The 20,720-nt window shown below is 33.1% G+C and overlaps 1 protein-coding gene across 5 annotated transcripts in view; it reads left to right on the top strand.

Annotated features, from left to right (window-relative positions):
• Positions 1-20,720, top strand: part of LOC106872086 (myomegalin) — a 147,160-nt gene that overhangs the window by 69,993 nt on the left and 56,447 nt on the right. For 4 of the 5 annotated variants that reach the window (XM_052966205.1, XM_052966207.1, XM_052966206.1 and 1 more), the window contains 13 exons: positions 591-686; positions 1,110-1,229; positions 2,058-2,150; positions 7,242-7,334; positions 12,955-13,059; positions 14,593-14,667; positions 15,261-15,392; positions 16,206-16,268; positions 16,742-16,879; positions 17,559-17,642; positions 18,270-18,365; positions 19,512-19,598; positions 19,914-20,009. In XM_052966205.1, the coding sequence (XP_052822165.1) occupies positions 591-686; positions 1,110-1,229; positions 2,058-2,150; positions 7,242-7,334; positions 12,955-13,059; positions 14,593-14,667; positions 15,261-15,392; positions 16,206-16,268; positions 16,742-16,879; positions 17,559-17,642; positions 18,270-18,365; positions 19,512-19,598; positions 19,914-20,009 (1,278 nt within the window). The remainder of the gene's footprint in view (positions 1-590; positions 687-1,109; positions 1,230-2,057; positions 2,151-7,241; positions 7,335-12,954; positions 13,060-14,592; positions 14,668-15,260; positions 15,393-16,205; positions 16,269-16,741; positions 16,880-17,558; positions 17,643-18,269; positions 18,366-19,511; positions 19,599-19,913; positions 20,010-20,720) is intronic. The other variant, XM_052966208.1, reaches the window with a different exon arrangement.

Genomic DNA, 20,720 nt, shown 5'->3' with positions numbered 1-20,720 from the left:
GCACATAAAAGACACCATTTCGAGCGTGGCCGTTTTCGTGCGGGTGACACGTAAAAGCACCCACTACACTCTCTGAGTGGTTGGCGTTAGGAAGGGCATCCAGCTGTAGAAACTCTGCCAAATCAGACTGGAGCCTGGTGTTGCCATCCGGTTTCACCAGTCCTCAGTCAAATCGTCCAACCCATGCTAGCATGGAAAGCGGACGTTAAACGATGATGATGATGATGATGATGATACACATATATACACACACACACAGTCGTAGCCAAATGTTTGGAAAATTTTTTTTAAATTAAAATTGTTATGCCCAAGTACAATTTGATTCAAATATGACTTTGGTGGGCATTTAATATAAAAATTCCATTTTTCAGACCTATGTTCCAAACTTTTGGCCAAGTAATAATATATTGCAAATTAAACATAACTTTGGGCATTTAAAATAAAAATTCTAATTTTCAGACCTATGTTCCCAACTTTTGACCATGACTATATATATTTCTGCTAGTAAGACCATTATAAGCACATGCATTTACATTTGTGTACTATTTGAAGAAACAACGCTGTAAATATAATACATGTTATCTATTCAGGATCTGATAGATGACAAACAAGAAAACATCAAGAAGATGGAGTCAGAGATTGAGCAGCTAAATACATCTGTGAATGAAAAAGGAGACTCTGTAGCTGTAAGTCATTGTTTTTTTTTATTTTCATTTTTTTAATTATATCTTTATTTCTGTTATGTTTATTAGGAGGTACATAAAAATGTGACTCGTATGATTAATTGTCTTTATGACACTTATACTTTGAGTTGTAAACACTCACTAAGTTCAAAGCAAGAACAGTTATTAAGCTCTGATTATTGCCATTCCTTCTCATATTGCATTCAAGATAAGGCTTTTTGAAGTTGGAATACAAACTGATTTTTTTTCTGTCAACATTATTTTGTCTTGCAATACACTTCTTGCATTTATCCATCAATGCCACAAACAAATTCATATATTTTGCAATTATTGTGATATAAGTACATTTAAATTAATCTTTTTGAATTATTGATATTTTTTGGGTGTAGTATTATATTCTAAATATCTTTTCTCTTTCTGTGTTAGCTCCTAGAACAACAATTGAAGAAAGTAGAAAGTGAATTAGAGACTGAAAAAACTAATGGCCTCAAAAAGAACAAGTTAATTAAAGGCCTTACCCAGAATCTGCAAGAAAAACGAAATGAGGTACATGTTTGTGTATAATACTTCTACCTTACTAATCTAATCAGTGTATAATTATGTCCATACACCTACTGTTTTACTTTCATTTTTCTATGAGCAAGATGGTTTACTTTAGGAGAGGCTGTTTTTCTAATAAACCACTCATCCGTTTCCTGATAAGTAAATGAAACTGGCAATGTTAAGTCCTTTGTTTAGCAATACACTACAATGACAGTTACTAGATCTGAACTTATGGTCTGTAGTAGCATCTTAGAACTTGATTTTATTTTACACACCTACATTATCAATTGTGGTTAAGCATTGAAATAGTAATATTCTTTGTTTCATAAATTAATTGCTTCATCAAATCTACATGAAGTTTAAGTGGTCGTGAGATTTAAGTGTACTGGGTCACTGACCACACAGTCATAATTTCATTCCTTATTACAGACAATGAGTTTTGCCTCAGGGCAACGTATGTAAGCATGTCCATGTATTTCAGTAGTAGTGAAGTTTCAAGAATCTGATTATATCATTACCTACTTGCATATGGACTCTACACACTTCACCATAAGCGTACATGATTGCTCTATTGTAACCTGTAACACACATATCATATGTGGTATGTGTATAAAAATGATAGAGTAGAGAGAATTTTTATTAACTTTGATATAAATTATTTTTAAAAATGTCTTTCATGCTTATTATTTTTGATATTACCAATACGTTTGTTTACATTGCATAAATAGCAGATTATATTCAATGTATGTATAATGTGTTATATGTTGCATATAACACAAGTTATATGTTGACATATTAGTTAGCATTGTTCAATTGACTCACTTTTACCAGATACAAGAACTGCAGAAACATATTCTCAAAGACAAAGAAGATCTGAACAAAACTCGACAGGAATTATATGAAGTTAGTCTGCAGAAACACAAAGTAAGATACTTTGTCCTTCCTGTTTAGATTTATGATCCATGTGTTTGTTATACAAACTGTATCATTTTAGAAGGAAATATTTTGATTTTGTTAATACAGCTATAAACAATTTAACCATGTTCTTTTTAGCTATGCTTTATAGTAGAAGATTTCACTGAAGAATTAAATTGTTTTTATTTACATTATTTACATTTGACGGATGTTTGTCCTCATCTTGTTTGTTGTTAACACATTTCGGGTATTTTTGTCGTCGTCGTCGTCGTCGTCGCTGCTGCTGTTGCTGTTGTTGTTGTTGTTGTTGTTGTTGTTGTTGTTGTTGTTGTTGTTGTTGTTGTTGTTGTTGTTGTTGTTGTTGTTGTTGTTGCTGCTGCTGCTGCTGCTGTTGTTGTTCAGGTCACTGCCATGAATCGAACTCGGAATCTTGGGGTTAGTAGCCCCAAGATTCTGAGTTCGATACCAGGCAGTGACCTGAATAATAATAACAACATCGAAAAATATCTCAGGAATGAGAACCCAGGTTCAAAATTTCTCCAAGACACCTGATGAAGGCTGGAGGGTATATCAGCCGAAATGTGTTAACAACAAACAAGATGAGGACAGATATCCGTCAAATGTAAATAATGTACATAATTCCTCATCTCTTAAATATAGAACTGTATTAAATTGTTTTTATAATGTTTCAGATGTTCCAGCTTGTGTCAGTTTTTCTCAATGTTTGATGTAAAATATTCAGTATTATGCTATGGAGTCTGATAAGGACATTTATCATAAATGGACTTGAATTATTCTTTATCTTTTTTTAAAAAAAAAACTAGTTATAAATGATCCATTTAAAGATAATGGCAGCAATAAAAGTTGCTAGTTCTATGGCAGTGCTTTAAATTAGCTGTAATGGTTTTAAATTTTCAGCATACATAAATTTCACAATATTGAAGTGTATACTGTTTGTTATATATAAAGAATAGTTTTGCAATGATGTTTACAAATGACAATATTATTTCTCTATTTTTAGAAAAACAAAACTCTACATTATTTATGCTTTTTATATTGCTTTCTTGGGAAAAGGAAAGCTTGTAATATGCTTTTAATGAACTCTTTTAAAAATTACTAATATTATCAAGGGACAGGTCTAGTTTTTATGTTTACATATTACCTTATGCAAACCATCTTTCACATTCAATGATACAGAACTGTTAATTAAAGAGATCTTTGTTGGCTATAGCTTTAAAGATGTAGAACTGGTCCAATTAGTTGACTATCTTCAAGCAAGTTCTAAGTCATCAGTTAAATTCATCCTCATAATCATTCCCTCATTCCCCCTCATGACTACTTTTAAATCTTCAGTTCATTTTGTATTTGTTGTTACCCTCTTACTCCAAATTATTGTTGTATTGTTGCTATAAACATTGTTATTGTAATCAATTTTATTATTGCATGTTCAGACACCTGCAATCCAGGCATGATTAGGCCACAAAAAAAAGTTAAGCTTCACTGGGGAGATGATACAAGATAAAGACAGCTGTACTGGCAAACTAATAAGCATTTCTAGTCTTGTATTTCCTAACAATGTTTAATCAAGTACAAATTCTGTTTTAATAAAAGGGGAAATCATACTTAGCCTTTATTAACAGTTGGAAGCATATCCAGCTATAAAAATATATGCAAATATTCAAACTTGCTACAAAAATCCTGTCTATCATCGTCATCATCGTTTAATGTCCGCTTTCCATGCTAGCATGGGTTGGACGATTTGACTGAGGACTGGTGATCCAGATGGCTACACCAGGCTCCAATCTGATTTGGCAGAGTTTCTACAGCTGGATGCCCTTTCTAATGCCAAACACTCCGAGAGTGTAGTGGGTGCTTTTACGTGCCACCGGCAGAAAGAAAAAAAAGAGTAATGGTAGGGTTAAAGTGGTCAAAAGCAGAGAAACAAAACAAATTAATGTAAATCAAATTAAATTATTAATTATCAAAGTGATGAAATTTATGACTTCCATGATATATGACTCCTATTGGAGCTCATCTGGCTTTAGTACAGTCAGAAGCACTCGTCATTCTCTCAATCAAACTGTTTGTATATTTGTCAATAACTGGAATAACTCAACCAGTGGTGTGTATTCACAAAGAAAACTACAGATATCAGGTACTATACAAACAGATAATATGTTTGGTTCTGATGTCATCTGTGCTGCAGAAACCAAACTCATTTGAAATTGGGGTCCTTTGAATCAGATTCATGTATTCTCACAAGTTTTAACTCCAAATGTTTTAGACCATAGCTAAATTATTCTATTCTCATATAGAATTAATTCACTTACTCAGCAGTATGCAACATAATTTTTCTCTTTCTAAATTTTAGTGTCTTAGATAATAATATTGGTTGAAACAATAGAATCTAATAAATATTCACTAGTTTCCAATGCTCATTAATGTTCTATAAGATCTACTAAGTAGTAGATACTATAAAACAGCTACTAGATTGAGCTAGTAAGAATTCTGTTTATGTATCTTTGCCAGAAACACGGTGCAGTGTCAATTGTAAGTTATGAACTGTTGATCATCTTACCAGTAGCTTTGTATATTAATGGTTTGGCCATCTGTGGTCTAAGAATTTAGAGACTTTCTTATTAATTAACATTTTTTATTTTTACATTAAAAAGCTTGTTATTATTTAACTTATTAATCTAATTGATATTGTACTACAGTAAACATTAGAAATAAATTTATATATTTGTTTTAAATTAAATATCATAGTTTGGTTTTCACAATGAAACATTTTATTGCAAACATCTTAAAAACTTTTCCTAATCTATTAAAATCAAAAGCTATCAAAACCTGGATTGTTGGTGTTCTTGTTGATGTTATTTATTTCATTGAGTTTGAATTAATTGTCTTTTCATTTTGTTTGTTGTTATTGCTTAAATATTTTTTCACAGCAATTAGGTAGAACCTCTTTTTTGTTTTGTTTTTTTGTTATAATTTTGATTTTTTTTGTTTCCTTTATCTAATTCATTAGTTGATTACAATCTTGTCATCTTTCAAGGTGAGATGTGTGCTTCATGTGTTCATCTGTATGTGCATTCATTCTATCTGGCTGACATCTTAGAAGTCTTTGATCATTTTCAGTACCAGCACCATTATTTCTATTTATACTTTTATAATTTTTACAAAAATTTTCTTTAAAATGATTCAAAAAATCCAAAATTTAATTTTAGATTATAAAAAAAGTACTTTGTAACTGCAACTATCAAAATTGCATTAAGTATATTTGAAGAATACTTAAGAAGTTGATCATCCAATTTAATATTTACATAATTTTTCATGCAAACCAAAATATAAATATTATACTGATAATGATAAATATTATTTAGTTGTCAGTGATATTAATTATGAAAGTTTATATAATTTCTATAGAGAATAGTAAAAGAGTCTTTGGAAATATTTACATTTCATTTATAATGAAATACCAAGTGTTCACTCCTTCTTAGGCTAAAGCTATGAATGCACATATTATATTCATTTTTCATCAATTCCATTATTCTCTTATTGTTAGATTTTTATGTAGTGTTTTTAATTTTTATTTATTTTTGATTTTGAAACTATTAACCGATGCCAAAACATTTTTGCTGTATCTAAAATTACATAGAATAAAAACTAAATTAAGTACATATATTTTCGTTTTTTGAATTTCATAGTTGATCTGATTATTTTATGTGCTTTTAGAAAATCATTACTAGTTTAAATCTAGTAAAGTAAATTTAAATATTTTGGAAAATATGGTTTGATTTGGTGAACATTAGGTACCCCAATTAGTGTTCTGGTGTACCCCAGTTAGTGTTCTGATGATTGATCTGGTACTGTCACAGATTGATTTTGTTCTATTTGGAAGAAATTCTATTAAATGTTTCCTATTCTAGTAACTGGTGTTTATCTTTACATGTTGAAGAACATGTTCACAATGTTTGTATTGTAGTGTACAGCTCTGTAGTAGTGAAACCTATAGTGTGAACATTTGTAAATTAAACTACCTCATTTGCAAATGCTAGTGACACTATTACCATCAGGTATGTCTTCCTTCAGAAAGCCTTTTCCGGACTGAAGAGCCATTTCTGTCTAATATTGAAGATACTATCAGAGAGAAGGTATATTGGTTTACCTACAAAGCATATGTAAGGACAGGTGGTCACACAAGGTGCCATTTTCAAATAGGACAGCACCTACTCTTTAAGGACAGCCAAAAACATTGCTAAATTGACACCAACTGTGTTCTGAGGCATCTTAACATTGATATTTACCTCACATACAGTGGGTAGAATGCAGTATTCAGACATTCAGTTCACTACTCAGCCAACAACACCACGTTGCTTCTGTCTGGCTGAAGACAGAAAGACAAAGTAAGATTCAGCCATATCAAAGTTATCCTGATAACATCAAACTTCATTTACAGTGAATAACAATTAGAATAACTGTGTTGGAGCAATAATTAATATTTGAATTTTTATTTTTAAACTACTGAAGAGTTAAAGTAGTAAGAGGGATTATTTCATTGGTTTGATAGGTTTTTGTAACAAACCTATGAATTTAGCATCATTCTATTCATAGAGCAGCAACTAGAGTTTGTATAATATGTGTCGGATTTAAACTATTCACAAACATTAGAGCTGTCCCTCTCCTCACTGCTTTATCTGTGAGCATGTGACTGGAGACAATACTGGCATTTGTTGAAGTAATTTTCATGAATTAACAATAGCTTTTGAAATAATGGTAGGAATAAGTTTAAAGCATTTATTGAATTACTGAGTAAAACTCCATTTATTTCAGACTTTTGGATATAGCTGAAGCTGTTTTGGTTTTTTTTTAATTCATTCAGTTGCTGTACATTCAGTTACATTTGCATGGTTGTATTTATAATTGTTGCTGAATTGTTTCATTAACTTTAACTTGCCCAACTCAACACTCCTGTTTATTGTGTGTATGTGTGTGTGTGTGTGTGTGTGTGAGAGAGAGAGAGAGAGATATCCCTGTTGTTATTTTTTTGTTTTTTGATGTTGCTGTGCTGATGTGGCTTTACTGATCACCACTTACCAGGACATTGAAAAACAACACAGTACCATGTTTTCAAAAGATGAGCTTATTGAAAAGTTACAAAGACATGTGCGCGAAAAGGAGCTAAACAATCAGGTAGATTTACTCTGACCATGCGTCCATCATCTGTCCCCTTTTGTCTGGCTTGGGTGTTGCTCTGCTTCAATCTTTTGCTGCTACTAAAATAACTGCATCTTTAGATTTAGTTGGTGTATGCTGCCATAAATAATACTCCTTCTGTTTCTTCCTTCATCACTATCACCATTTCATTTTTATTGAAAGTGCCTCCCTCCTTTTTATTACTACTATTATTCATCATTTAAATTAATTACAATTTTCTCATTAAGTTTCATCTTCCTTTTCCCCTTACTTCACCCGTATCATTTCATTAAATGGTAATATCTAATGCTTCTTCCTTCATAATTCTCTGCATAGAAGTTAGCAGTCTTCTAATGTATTTCATGTATGCTAAACATAAGATTAGTCAGATTAGGGTCAGTTTATGGTGGCCAATTGGTTTTTTTTCACTTGCTAAGGTAACAGACAGGTAAGTAAACAAAAATAATAAAAATGTTGGTTTTGTTAAACGATGGAGATAAGCTGTTCATCAGACTAAAGTTAGTAACTTTAATCATGATTAGCAAATGTAGAATATCATTGTAGTCAATAGTTGTAAAGGCTTAAAAACTAATATCAGTAGTTTCGTGTATAAATAATAATAATAATAATAATAATAATAATAATAATAATGATAATAATGATGATGATGATGATAATAATAATAATAATAATATAAACAAACATAAAATGATTTTCTATACATATATTCCTGTGTTTGTACACAGGATTTGAATACCACTAATTTTGCTTAATGAACTGTGATAGATTTGTCATCCAACTTCAGGCACTAAAGATAAAATGTAGCAAGTACACTCACAAGGGTTTCTGGTTCCAGTGACTGGGATTGCAGCCATACTGGAATATTATCTTGAAAGGTTTAGTTGATTGTATCAGCCTCAGTCTTTATTTTATTAATGTGCATTTGCCAGATTGCTAAGCCTCACTTTCTGTGACTGTTTTTTTGTATGTTAGCATATGTGTCTATACCTGTCTGTGTGTAACTGTGTGTGTTTAGAGTGAGAAAAGGTGGGAGGTTAACTAATTATTTAATAGTAAAAAGTATCATGGACTGATTGATATAATCACACAAAGTTGCTACTTAATGTGCATCATCATTTTTTTTTTAGTATGTCACATGCTTGTCTGTGTTTGTGAGCGTGCACGCGGGCATAAGTGTGTGAATGCACCAAAACTGAAGATACCTGTTATATGAATGTTTGTGTATGTGTTGATACTTCTTCATATCTGTCACAGTGAAAATATTTACCTTGTCAAACATAGGTGTTTTCTGGGTCAAAAAATCTAATTTTTAAAATGCTTTAGTTCCATTAATAAGGAATTTTTAAAAAAAATAATAATATGGATCCAACTTCAACACTTATAGCATCAAACTGGATGCTTATATAATCTAGCTGGTACTTTACTGTCAACTATTTTACTTTTGTTCATTGATAGTTTCATTTTGTAAGAAATCACTTTTTAACCTGGAAATTATCTTTATTTGATGAAGTGAATGGTCTTAGATACAAAGAAATTCTAGTTTATTGTGTTAACTAAATATTGCTAATAATGGTGTTATAGAACAAACCTGAAAACATGTGGTTATGAAGTAGCATTCTTAATCACTCAGCACCTATATGTATATATATAATTTAAACAACATATGTTTACTGAGTTGTGCAGTATGAATCCCAACTATCTGACATTTCTATCTTCTATTTTTTCTATTCTTTAGAGAATATTTCTTCATAATTCTGAAAAAAATATATAAATTTTAAAATTCCATTTTTTTACAAATTTTTTGCTATCTCTTAAAATCTATTTTTGGAGTACACAACCAGCAGTAACTTTTTCATTTTTGACTTTCATTTTTTTTTTTTTTTTTTTTTTTTTTTTTTTTCATGAATTGATAATATTAAACATAGATTATACTTCTTCAAGGAAAAATTTGGTCTGTGTTTAATGTTAGTGTTTTGTTGTATGGTTAGGATTATGTTTTAGGGTAGAGTTACGTAGAGAAAGAAAATAAGTGGAGGAAGGTGTAGTTTTTGATGGGATGCATATTAATGAAAATATGGTCTTAATTACAATACCTTTCTAATCTCTGACAACAAGGGTATCTTCCAGATTTTTATGTGACACGTTACCAAAATGTGATTTTGTTATTTCCCTTCAGGGGTAGGGAAGGAATAAACAGGACTAGCTATGTTTTGTTATACAACTTCTTTTTAAAAGGGAAGGAGAGATGTAAGTACAAAGACCAAACAACTGTATGTATTAGTAATGACACAGTCACAATCAGTGATGCATGCTCAGTGAACAATGTGATGACAAGTGATGATTAATGGTAACTAAGACTGTGATGATTAGATCATCTAAGAGAGTAGGAACTCATGTGACACCACAAAGAAAAGAAACAATGGATGTGCCAATATGGAAGAGGGTGGTACAAAGCAGTTACTAAACTGTAGTTTTCATCATCATTGTTTAACATCCGCCTTCCATGCTGGCATGGATTGGACGGTTTGACAGGAACTGGCCAGACAAAAGACTGCACCAGACTTCTGTGTCTGTTTTGGCATGGTTTTTAGGGCTAGATGCCCTTCCTAACACCAACCACCCTGCAGAGTGGACTGAGTGCTTTTTACATGGCACCAGCACAGGCAAGGTCAGTTTTGGTAGTTTTTACAGCTGCATGCTCTTCCAAATGCCAAACACTTCACAGTGTAGACTAAATGCTTTTTACGTGGCACCAGTACTGGCAGAGTCACCAAGTAACTTGCAAGACAAAGAACCTTTGAGAGGGGAAGGGACGTTGGAGGAGGTGATCTTGTGTCAGATAATGAAAGGTTATAGTGTGACAGAGAGAGACAGAAACAGGTGTCTTGTTGTAGAGGGGTTACAATCACCTTTGATGTTTACAAGTTTAACTCAATAATATTTGAGCTAAACACACAAACAGCTGGAATGAATTCAAGATATTTTTATCAATGTTCTAATAATTCTGCATGCATTCAATCTTGGGTATCTCTTGCCAGGATAATGAGAAACTAAAAAGATAATGAGAAGAGCTGGCATGAGAAGTTTGCAGGAAGTGGTGACTAAGTGGTGGATATGGCTTCCTGGGAGACGTGTGGCTTAGTGGTTAGGGTGTTGGACTCACAATTGTAAGATTGTGGTTTCGATTCCTGGACCAGGCAACACATTGTGTTTTTCAGCAAAACACTTCATTTCACATTGCTCTGGTCCACTCAGCTGTAGAAATGAGTACCACTAGTAGAGGCACGGCACTTGAAAAAAAAATGTTTTCTATGAGATGCATGTCATGCATGAAGTGCTTGGTTGGTTTGATTACACAATAACTTTCATATTTTGTATCATAAGTAAATCTAATGTGAATATTGTAGGGGTGTATGTATGGATGCATGTATAAGTGTGTGGATGCATGCACGTGTGTGAAAATAAGATAGCATTTTGAATAATCATGCCTATTAATAAAGAAGTGGCTCAAGCAGAAGCCTTGTTGGGTCAGTAGTGTTTTGAATGTTTGCATATCACTCTCTACTTATTGCTGTGTAACTCAGGAATCTTAGCATCACACATTCTGACAACTGGGATTATTACAGAGGGTAAGCTTAAGAGAAAGGCTGACAAAAACATGGTTGATTTTGTTTTGGCTTGCGTGACATGTTAGGACAGGCCGTATGTTGGACATTTGCGCATCGGCTTCTGCTAGTTGCCTGGTAGTGTATGATGGAATTCAGTTCTTGGATAGCAATTGATATAGAAATTGACTGAAGCTACTGTGCAGTTGGGTTTGTCAATCATGAGCTTTATTGTCTTTTGGCTCACGTTTGTATTATTTGTAAATCAAGCATGAGAGTTATCCTTTTTGTGTGGATAGTCCTTCAGATAGTCCAGACTATAATGTAAGGGCTTCTCTAATGAGCTGGGAGAAAGTTAATGTGACAGCTTGCATGGAACATTGATGATGATGATGATCAACTCTGATACTTGCCTGAACATCCTAATGTAGTGCATGTTCTACAACTTATAGCTACACATTGCCATCACACCTGTTAACTCTCAGCCTCAGCAGTGCTTGAACTCAGAACATCAAGCTGAAAGAAATGCCATGAGGTGTTTTTTCGGATGTGTTAATGATTCTTCTAGCTTGCCTTATTAACAATAATAACCCTTTCTATTATAGGCACAAAGCCTAAAGTTGGGTAGGAGGGCTCTAGTCAATTACATTGACCTCATTATTCAACTGGTCATTATTTCAGCAACCTTGAAAGGGTGAAAGGCAAAGTCAGCCTTGACAGAATTTGAACTCAGAACATAAAGACAGATGAAATACTACTAAGCATTGTGTCTGGTGTGCTAATGATTCTACCAACTCACTACCTTTAGTAATTCTTTTTAAGATAGGCAAGGCCTGATATTTCTTTGGAGTGGAGAGGGGCTTATTGATTACATTGAGCCCAGTTTTCCACTGATACATAAAAGGATGAATTATATATACATATATATATATATATATATATTGATATTACAACTATGATAATTTTTTGGTATGTCTCTTTGGTCTTTTAATTACAAAAAGAAAAAAAATTTCCTTTTTTTTTTATGTGGTTGGGATAGGCAGATTGGAAAATCACGGAAAATATGATTTTCCTTTCTGCCAAGGTTTTTTTTACAAGAATTCATTAACATAAGTCTAAAATGATCTTGAATGGAAAGTGAGTTGCTTTGTCAAGAGCTTATGTCTGAACTACATCATCTACCACTATTATTGATGATAATAGTGACGATAATGATAGATTTTTTTGAAATGAATAAAATATTTTCCATGGGCATTGGTGTGTTTTCAACTGAAAATTCTAATCAGGTCACAGGCTCTTTTTCACTAAGAGTATAATATACCATGATGTTTATAGCTGTGAGGATTTCTGATATTGTCGTATGGCCATCAACTTTTAGGAGACTGTACAATTATGTTAGTATTCACTTGTTGACTGCTTGGAAGGTGGAAAAGCAGTCATCTTTAGTTCAGTTGAAAGTCACATAACATAAAGGGATGTACTAAACTCTGCAAGGTACTTAATTCATTGGTCTGTTGCAATGTTACTGACTATATTTTCACAGATTTGCATAAACCCACAAATTTATTGGAGGCACAGGGTATCAGTATAGTTGACTAAATTGAACCTAGTGCATCTGTGATACCCATCCTAAGATAAGATTAGGATGAAACCTAAAGTCAACTCTGGTGGGCTTTGATTTCAGAAATACTGTGATTTTTTTTTTCTTCTGGTTCTGAAGTGTTTTTGCACTTCTGTTGTGTAATTATAGTACTAATGATATACACGTTTATTGGACAGTTCTCTCTTGGTGAAAGAGTGTAATCAGTAGCCTTCATGGCTGTATTTAAAAATTCTTAATCCTTTAACCAAGGTCATTCAAATCATTGAATGTAGATAGCTTGAATTCTATAAAATTTCTGTGCTCTTCAATGACAGAAAATGTTCAAATATTTACTTTTCATTTTATTTTATGTTTTTATCAATGCAATTTTCTTAATTTGTTTTGTAAGAATTTGGTTGATTCCATTGAGAAAAAAGAACAGGAACTCAGTTCATTCCGAGATATGCTTACAAAGACACGAGATGCTTTGAAACAAAGTGAAGATGCGGTGCAGGTAATAAAAATAAATCTTTAACCTTTGGTTATAATTCTTTACCATGTAAACATATTTTAAACATAGTTTCATCTTCCTCACTGTTGTCTTAAGACAAACTTAAGTTCCTTCATGTGCATTTACTATTTGTCACCTATTCATTTATTCAAGTTTGTCACATCGTCACTTATTTCTCTAATTTTGTCACAGATTGGCTTACCGAAAATTCTAAGATTTTTCAATTCTATTTCACTATTATCAGCATTTGCTGTTTCATTAAATTATGTTTCCCTAAATCCCAAAAGAATATTTTTCTCCCACGTGTTCTATCCTTGACCACCCTAACTCTGGCCCCCTCACTCTGTCTCACTCTGTCTCTCTCTCTCTCTCTCTGTTTTGATAACCACTTGCTTCACCAACACTCCCCCCTCCTCCACCATGTGAATGGATGAGGACAGCTGTGTGAAAAAGTTTGACACCTTAGCAGTTGAGGGAACCTGTGGAAGAGGTAGACCCAGGAAAACCTGGGATGAGGTGGTGAAGCATGACCTTCAAACATTGGGCCTTACCGAGGCAATGACTAGTGACCGAGACCTTTGGAGATATACTGTGCTTGAGAAGACCTGACAAGCCAAGTGAGACCATAGCCCATGGCCTATGGCAGTGGGTGTAACCAGCCCACTTATGAATATCCCTCATTCATTGAACAATAAACTTTGCTTGCGAAGACCTGTTGAGGCAAGTGAAATCAAATTCGCTGTCGTGGCCGATCACAGTACTGCCTGATTGACACTCGTGCCAGTGGAACGTTAAAAGCACATCTGAATATGGTGTGTAACCAGCCCACTTATTAAACTGAGTTACATTCACTCCAGTATTGTGCTGCACTCAGCCATTTCCTCAGATCTAGAAATAACATTATATTACAGAAATCGACTAGGGACTTGATTTCTGTTATTGTGGTTGTTTGGCTACTGCAGATATTCCTCAAAAACGTGTAAGGATACATTCTTCTTCTTCTTAATCCTTTTTGCCCCTTGTGGTGTATAGGGCCTCAACAGTTATTTTCCACGTTTTGCAGTCATTGGCGTGTTTCTTGGCCGCTTCCCATGTCAGGCCGGTGGTCCTGAGCGTGTCCAAAATGCTCCACTTCCATGTCTGCTTTGGGCGTCCTCGCTTCCTTTTCCCCTGCGGGTTCCAGTCAAGTGCTTGTCGTGTCACATTTGAGGGTTCTTTCCACAGTGTGTCCCCGATCCATCTCCATTTCCTTCGTCTAATTTGAACATGTATGGGCTCCTGGATGGCCCTTTCCCACAGGTTGGTGTTTGGCACTCTGTCAAACCACTTCAAATAAGGATACATTAGGTAATAGTAATATCCCCACAATGACATGAATGGTACTTAATCTCTGTTGAAATTCCTTTGAATGCAAGTTTGCTCAAATTGTTTTGCAGGAGCAGACTGAGAACCATTCCTGAATAATAAGCTAAATACCAACAACATCATATATTACAATAATTTCTAATTCTATTTTTTGTCTCTCCTTGTTTTCAGCAACTCCAAGATCAACTGCTTCGTGAGAAAAGAGAAGCTAAAGAGAAATTAGACCAACAAATGGATCAATATCAGGTAGATTCTGGCTTCTTTAGGCACCGTTTTTATTGTCTACTCTGTTGTGTAATTTTTATATTTATAAACATGTTTGTTAGTTATTTTATGGAATTTTTGACTTAGATTATACAATGTGCTGAGAGAATGTATGATGTCCCCACAGCTTGTATGATGTACAACTAAGTGATTGTGTAATGTTTTCACAGATTGTATGATGTAATCAGATAGTAATGTGAAATCACAGATTGGATAGTATATCACAAATTGTATGATGTACTCACAGGTTGCTTGGTGTACTAACAGATTATATGATACACTCACAGATAGTATGATGTGCCACTAACAAATTATATGATGTTCTCATTGATTGTATGGTACACTGGCAGAGTGTATGATGCATTCAGATTGTGTGATGCATTCATAGGATGTACAATGTTCTCAAGATTGTATGATGTATTCACTTATTGCATGGGGTATTGACATTTTATGATGTACTTGCAGGTTGTGTGTTTTGATGCTCTGATAGACTGTCTGAAACATTGATATTATATGATGTACTGATAGATTGTATAATGCATTCATAAACTGTATGTCTTGTTTAATTCCTTTAGTTAATGATTGAAGATTTAGAACACCAGTCACATAGTAAAGACATGTTAATCCAGCAGTTATCAGATAACTTAAAGGAGAAGGATAAACAACTCCACCAATACCTGCAGCTGTTACGCAATAATAATGATGAGGTAAGTTAGTGTTTTTATTTTTATTTCTTCTCATCCTCGTTGTGTAAGTAAATTAATTCATGAAATTATAATTTTCCAGTTGATTAACCTTGTCTCTAGAGAAATTATTTTCAAATATTTACTTCTACAGATGTGGCTATGTGGTTTAGAAGTTTGCTTCCCAACCACATGATTTTGGATTCAGTCCTGCTGTGTGGTACCTTGGGCAAGTGTTTTCTATAGCCCTCAGCAACCAAAGCCTTGTGAGTGGATTTGGTTGACAGAAATCAAAAGAAGCCCGTTGTGTGTGTATGCTTGTCTTGACATTGAATGACAACTTATCACACTTAGGATGTTCAACCTCCTTTATTCCTCACTAACCATTATGCCCAGTCCTTACACATCCCTCTGGAATCTTCCTGTTCATGTCTTTCCAGCAGGTGTTGACCTGCAACAGTTTAAATGAAACATTAATGGCATCAAACTTACAAGTCTCAGAGGATCTCATCTTCCTGACTCAACAAGTGAAATGAAAAGAAGAAAAACCACAAAAAGCAGTATTCGCTGTAATTGTTATGTTTAACACCACTATTTGGACAGACCTTGACCAAAAGCTTTCCATTCGCACATCCTGTCTTTATGCATAGGTAGAACTACATTAGCCAATGTGTCCTTTATGTTAAAACAATAGGGTGTGCTTTGTAGGTTGTAGCTGTTATTTCTGTGTCGGTGTAGTCTTCCTCGTAATTGGGAAATTTTGGAAATCTACCCTGTGAAAGAATTTTTATTTTTGTTTCATCATTTATATATTTGTTTTTATTTTATTTTACCTAGATGAAAAGTGGAGTTATTGAAAGCCTTGAGGAGAGGTTAAAAGAAAAAGAAGAATCTCTACAGGTAGTTTTTTTTTTTTATCTCATTCCATCGTCGTCATCATCCTCATTTTATTTCATTCCATTATCATCATTTAACATCTGTTTTCCATGTGAGCAAGCGTTAGACAGTTTACAGGAGCTGGCCAACTGGATAGTTGCACCGGGCTCCAGTTATCTGTTTTGACCCAGCTTTTACAGTTGGATGCCCTTCCTAATGCCAACCACTTGACAGAGTTTACTGGGTGCTAGCACCAGTGCTTTATACATGGCAGCAGCACCTATCTATTATATTTATTCCTTACATAGATGTAAGGTGTTATATTTAGAGGAAATAAACAGTTGACTGTCTCAACCAACACCAGCTAATTTGATTTGTTAACTAAATTTTTTTTCATAATTTTATTACACTGATAATATCATTGATATAAATGATAAAACTTGAAGTGAACAATTATTAATTATTAGCAAACGAATAAATGCATTTTTCTTTTCCAGAAAACCCTGTCGGATCAAATTCATCTTGAGGAAGAATTTAACATGGAAATTCAACAGCTGCGTCTAGCTCTGCGAGAAAGAGACAGCAACTTGGAAAAAGCCAATCACATGTTACTGAGTGCACAAGAAACTATTGATGTAAGTACATGCAATTCTTGGAGTCAGTTTGATCATGCATTTATTCACATATTGATATTTATGGCAACTATTGATGATATTATTTAATTTTATTTTTCTTCCTGCTCTCTCTTTTCCTATTTCATTTTTGGTCATCCTTTCAAATGTTTTTATGTTCACATATAAGGGTGCTGGATTTAAGTAAATTCAGACATTTGCTAATTATTCAAGTAATTATTCTTGTATTTTTAAGCAATACTTCAAAGAATAGTAAAAAAATAAGTGTTATAGGTTTTGTTAGTCTTTGAGCTATTGAGCACCTCTGAAGACTATATTTTTAATACCATGTGTCATCTTTAAATCAGTCAAACAAAACCTGTCTTTTTTTTATGTTACTAAAATGTGAACCAACTCAATTTATTGTCATTAATTAAATAGTTTGTGGATAGATTGTCTTGTGTCTAAACATATATAAGAGATATTGTTTAGATATAGCAATAATTAAACACACACATATTTTATCATTAAACTATGAACATATTTTATCATTGAACTATGATACCCTAAGATATTAAAATTTAACATTTGACATGATCAGGGGAAATATTTAATAAAGCCTTTGAGAAATGTGGTTATTTGTTCCTTTTTTATGTATTTGCTTACTTTAACATGTTTTGGGTTTACCTTCTTTTGTTGCTAGATGATTGGAAAACAAAGTAAAATGAAGGATTTGAATATCAACAAACTTTCAGCTGCCCTCAAAGCTGCTCAAAATGTTCACAAAGTAAGTGTGAAGTTTTCTGTTACTTGTAGCCGACTATATTCAGTAGAATTGATGGGTTTGTATTATAATTTTTTTGGTCAAAAACAATCTTTACAATCAGTGCACAACATATTGCTATATGAATTCATTTAAATCTAAAATATTTGCCTCTACTGTATATAAAATCCTTTTATACACCATAGGCTTTCGTTGCTATGAATCCATCTTATTTTCATAGATCAGTAGGTATCTCTTTACTTAATTGAAGAGATATAATTCCCTTCTTAATGAACAGATGTCATTCTACTCTGCTCATTTAATTTCATTACACTGCTGAGTTAATGAGTCAAAACCCCTTTACTTTGCTGTATAAGCATCTCTTTATACTGCTGAGTTTAATGTCTCAAAACTTTTTTAATCTTCTGTGTCAGTATCCATTTATTGTAATGTGTTGATTTTTATTGATATTTCAATCTCTCCTTGTTGTACTTTGTCAGTACCTCTCTACTCTGTTGTGTTAGTATTTTCCCCCAACTGAATCAATACTTCTTAGTTTTACAGAATTTCTATCCTTCTGTAAGATTTAAAATGTTATTGCTAATATATAAAAGACTATTTAATATTGAAATTTATCAAATTGTTTTGCAGGAGCAGACTGAGAACCATTCCCGAATAATGGAGGAGAAAGATGACTTAATACAACACCTTCAGAATGCTATCACAGCTAAAAACAATGCTTTAGAGGTAAAGTCATTTTCTAGATTAATCAAAAACCTTGTGAATCAATAATTAATAGCATTCCCTACATAATGAAGAAGTGAATTTTCAGAAAACTGCTTGTTACTCTTTGCATTACTGTTTCATTTTGTGTGTAATGTACTAGAGACTTGTGAATGTATCCTGCTATGTTATTGATTGGGATAAAATATTCAATCTGGTGCTGAAAAGAAAATCTGGTGCACCAGTGTCTTTTTATTTATTTATTTATTTTTTTGCACCTTTTCCTGGTATTAAGTTTGGCAATTATATGAAATACTGCATAACATCCATAAAACTACTTTAACTAGTTAAAATTTGGACATGAGAATCTATGCAACGATTCATACACAAGTATTAAAATCTTCATGTCTACTCTACTTACTCTGGAAAAACTTCACCTTCTTGGTAATATAGACTTGAGAGATCATGCACAAGAGGTATAATGGGATTAAAAGCAGGTTAACAGAAAACAAAGCTTCCCTATGTGGCAGATACACTGGAGTAGTTACAATTCTTTCAAATGCTCAGAAGGTTCCATAGAAGTTGTAGATAGCTTCTCTTACATAGGTGATCTAACTAGTAGTAGAGCTCTGAAAGTGCAGAAGTTAAAATTTACTGGAAAATATTGAAGGAGCTATTATCTCTACTGACAAATAAAGAATTTCTTTTTCTGAATGCAGAGTAAATTGTATGATGCTTGTGTATAAAGTGTGATCATTGCTTGGTCGTGAAATATGAGTATTGAATGTGGAGGACATGTGAAGGCTGGGCTGGAAAAAAATTAAATGACTATGTTCTACTGGATGTGTAATGTTAGTGTGCACTGAATGATGGGGTGCAAATCGTATGGGCATGTGATGCATGTGGATGATAACAGTTGATTAAAAAGGTGCAAGAGATCCACATAAAAGGTATCTGCAGAAGTGATGGAAACCGATTTCAAGAGGTTGAACCTTACAAAGGAGATAACAAATGACTTTGACAAATGCTGTTGGAGAAGTTCGATATAAACCATGCAAAAATGGATGTAAAAATGGTAATAAATATTATTTCATTTAATTTGTCTTCAAAAAATTGTATTCTGCTGAGTGAACTGTTTAAAATAAATCTAAATTATCTTTTTATTGCTAGGAGTCCTTACGTTTGCATGTATCAGATTCAGAAAACAAAGTTGTTGAACTGGAAAAGCGGATGTTAGCCAAAGATCAACTTTTACAGGTGAGAACTAAAACCATTTATGATAATTATATATAATGTGTTTGTGTATGAAAGAGAGAAGTCTGGTAGAGCTGTTCACCTTCAAAAAGGAAAGGATGTTATCCTAGATATACTCTCTGAAAAAGATTGGATAGTTCTTTAGTTTGCTTTAGTCGTCATGACTATGGCCATGCTAGCGTACTGTGGTTATGGATGTATTACAAGTGGGGTGTGAAAGTTAAAGAGAGGGGGATTATTGCTGGCAGACTCTATATAATATAAAAGAAAAAAAATATTTACAAAACTTTTTTCATTTGTTTTGTTTTTGTTGTGTAGGAACTGATGGAGGAGAAGAAAAAGTCAGCTCTTGGTAATGAAAAGTCTTCACATGACTTACTTGATAAGTTGAAAATGAAAGATTCTGATATCAAGGTATGTCTTTTTGTGTGTTTTAAAAAAACATTTTTTAACATATTCTATTTCTGTAACATATTTGATAAATTGGTAAACTTTGGAGCTAAAAACATCTGGTGAAGTGGCATGTACCTACAATTACCTTCAGTTTTGTCTCATCTAAACTATAACTATAGTTCAATAGGTAATGTCTTATCTGGATTTGAATTTCAGTTGTATGTAACTATATCATAGTGCTGGTTGTCAGTATTCTGGGAGATGAAATTAGAGTTTAATCTATTATGAATTTGTCAGTTTTTGTCTGGAAATGTAACTGAAAATGATGTTATATATGCTAACTCAAATAAATAAAGAAATAAACAGAAACAATATTGCTAAACTACGTTTTTAGGATGAGATGTCACTGACATACTAATGAATTAATTGATATTACTAATCTCAGTTGTTATCACTGAATTACTGATACTGCTTGAAATGACTTAATGCTGAATTTGTATGGAATCTTAACATCGTCATTTGTACAATCTCACATTGTCATTTATTGGTTAAATATATATATATATATATATATATATATATAAATAGAGTTATTAATATTTCTAAGTCTCTCTAAAGGAGACTACGGCAGCGGTACTGGAAATTAATAGTTATCGCCAAGCCAACATGGCAGTCCCAAAATTAGGACGAAAGCTGCCGTGAATTAGCTCCAAGAAGCCATCGCCTCTAGCT

The sequence above is a fragment of the Octopus bimaculoides genome, chromosome 3 (genome assembly GCF_001194135.2).
Source record: "Octopus bimaculoides isolate UCB-OBI-ISO-001 chromosome 3, ASM119413v2, whole genome shotgun sequence".
Lineage (NCBI taxonomy): Eukaryota > Metazoa > Mollusca > Cephalopoda > Octopoda > Octopodidae > Octopus > Octopus bimaculoides.
Note: the sequence above shows the minus strand (reverse complement) of the source record. Positions and strands in the feature narration are given on the sequence as shown.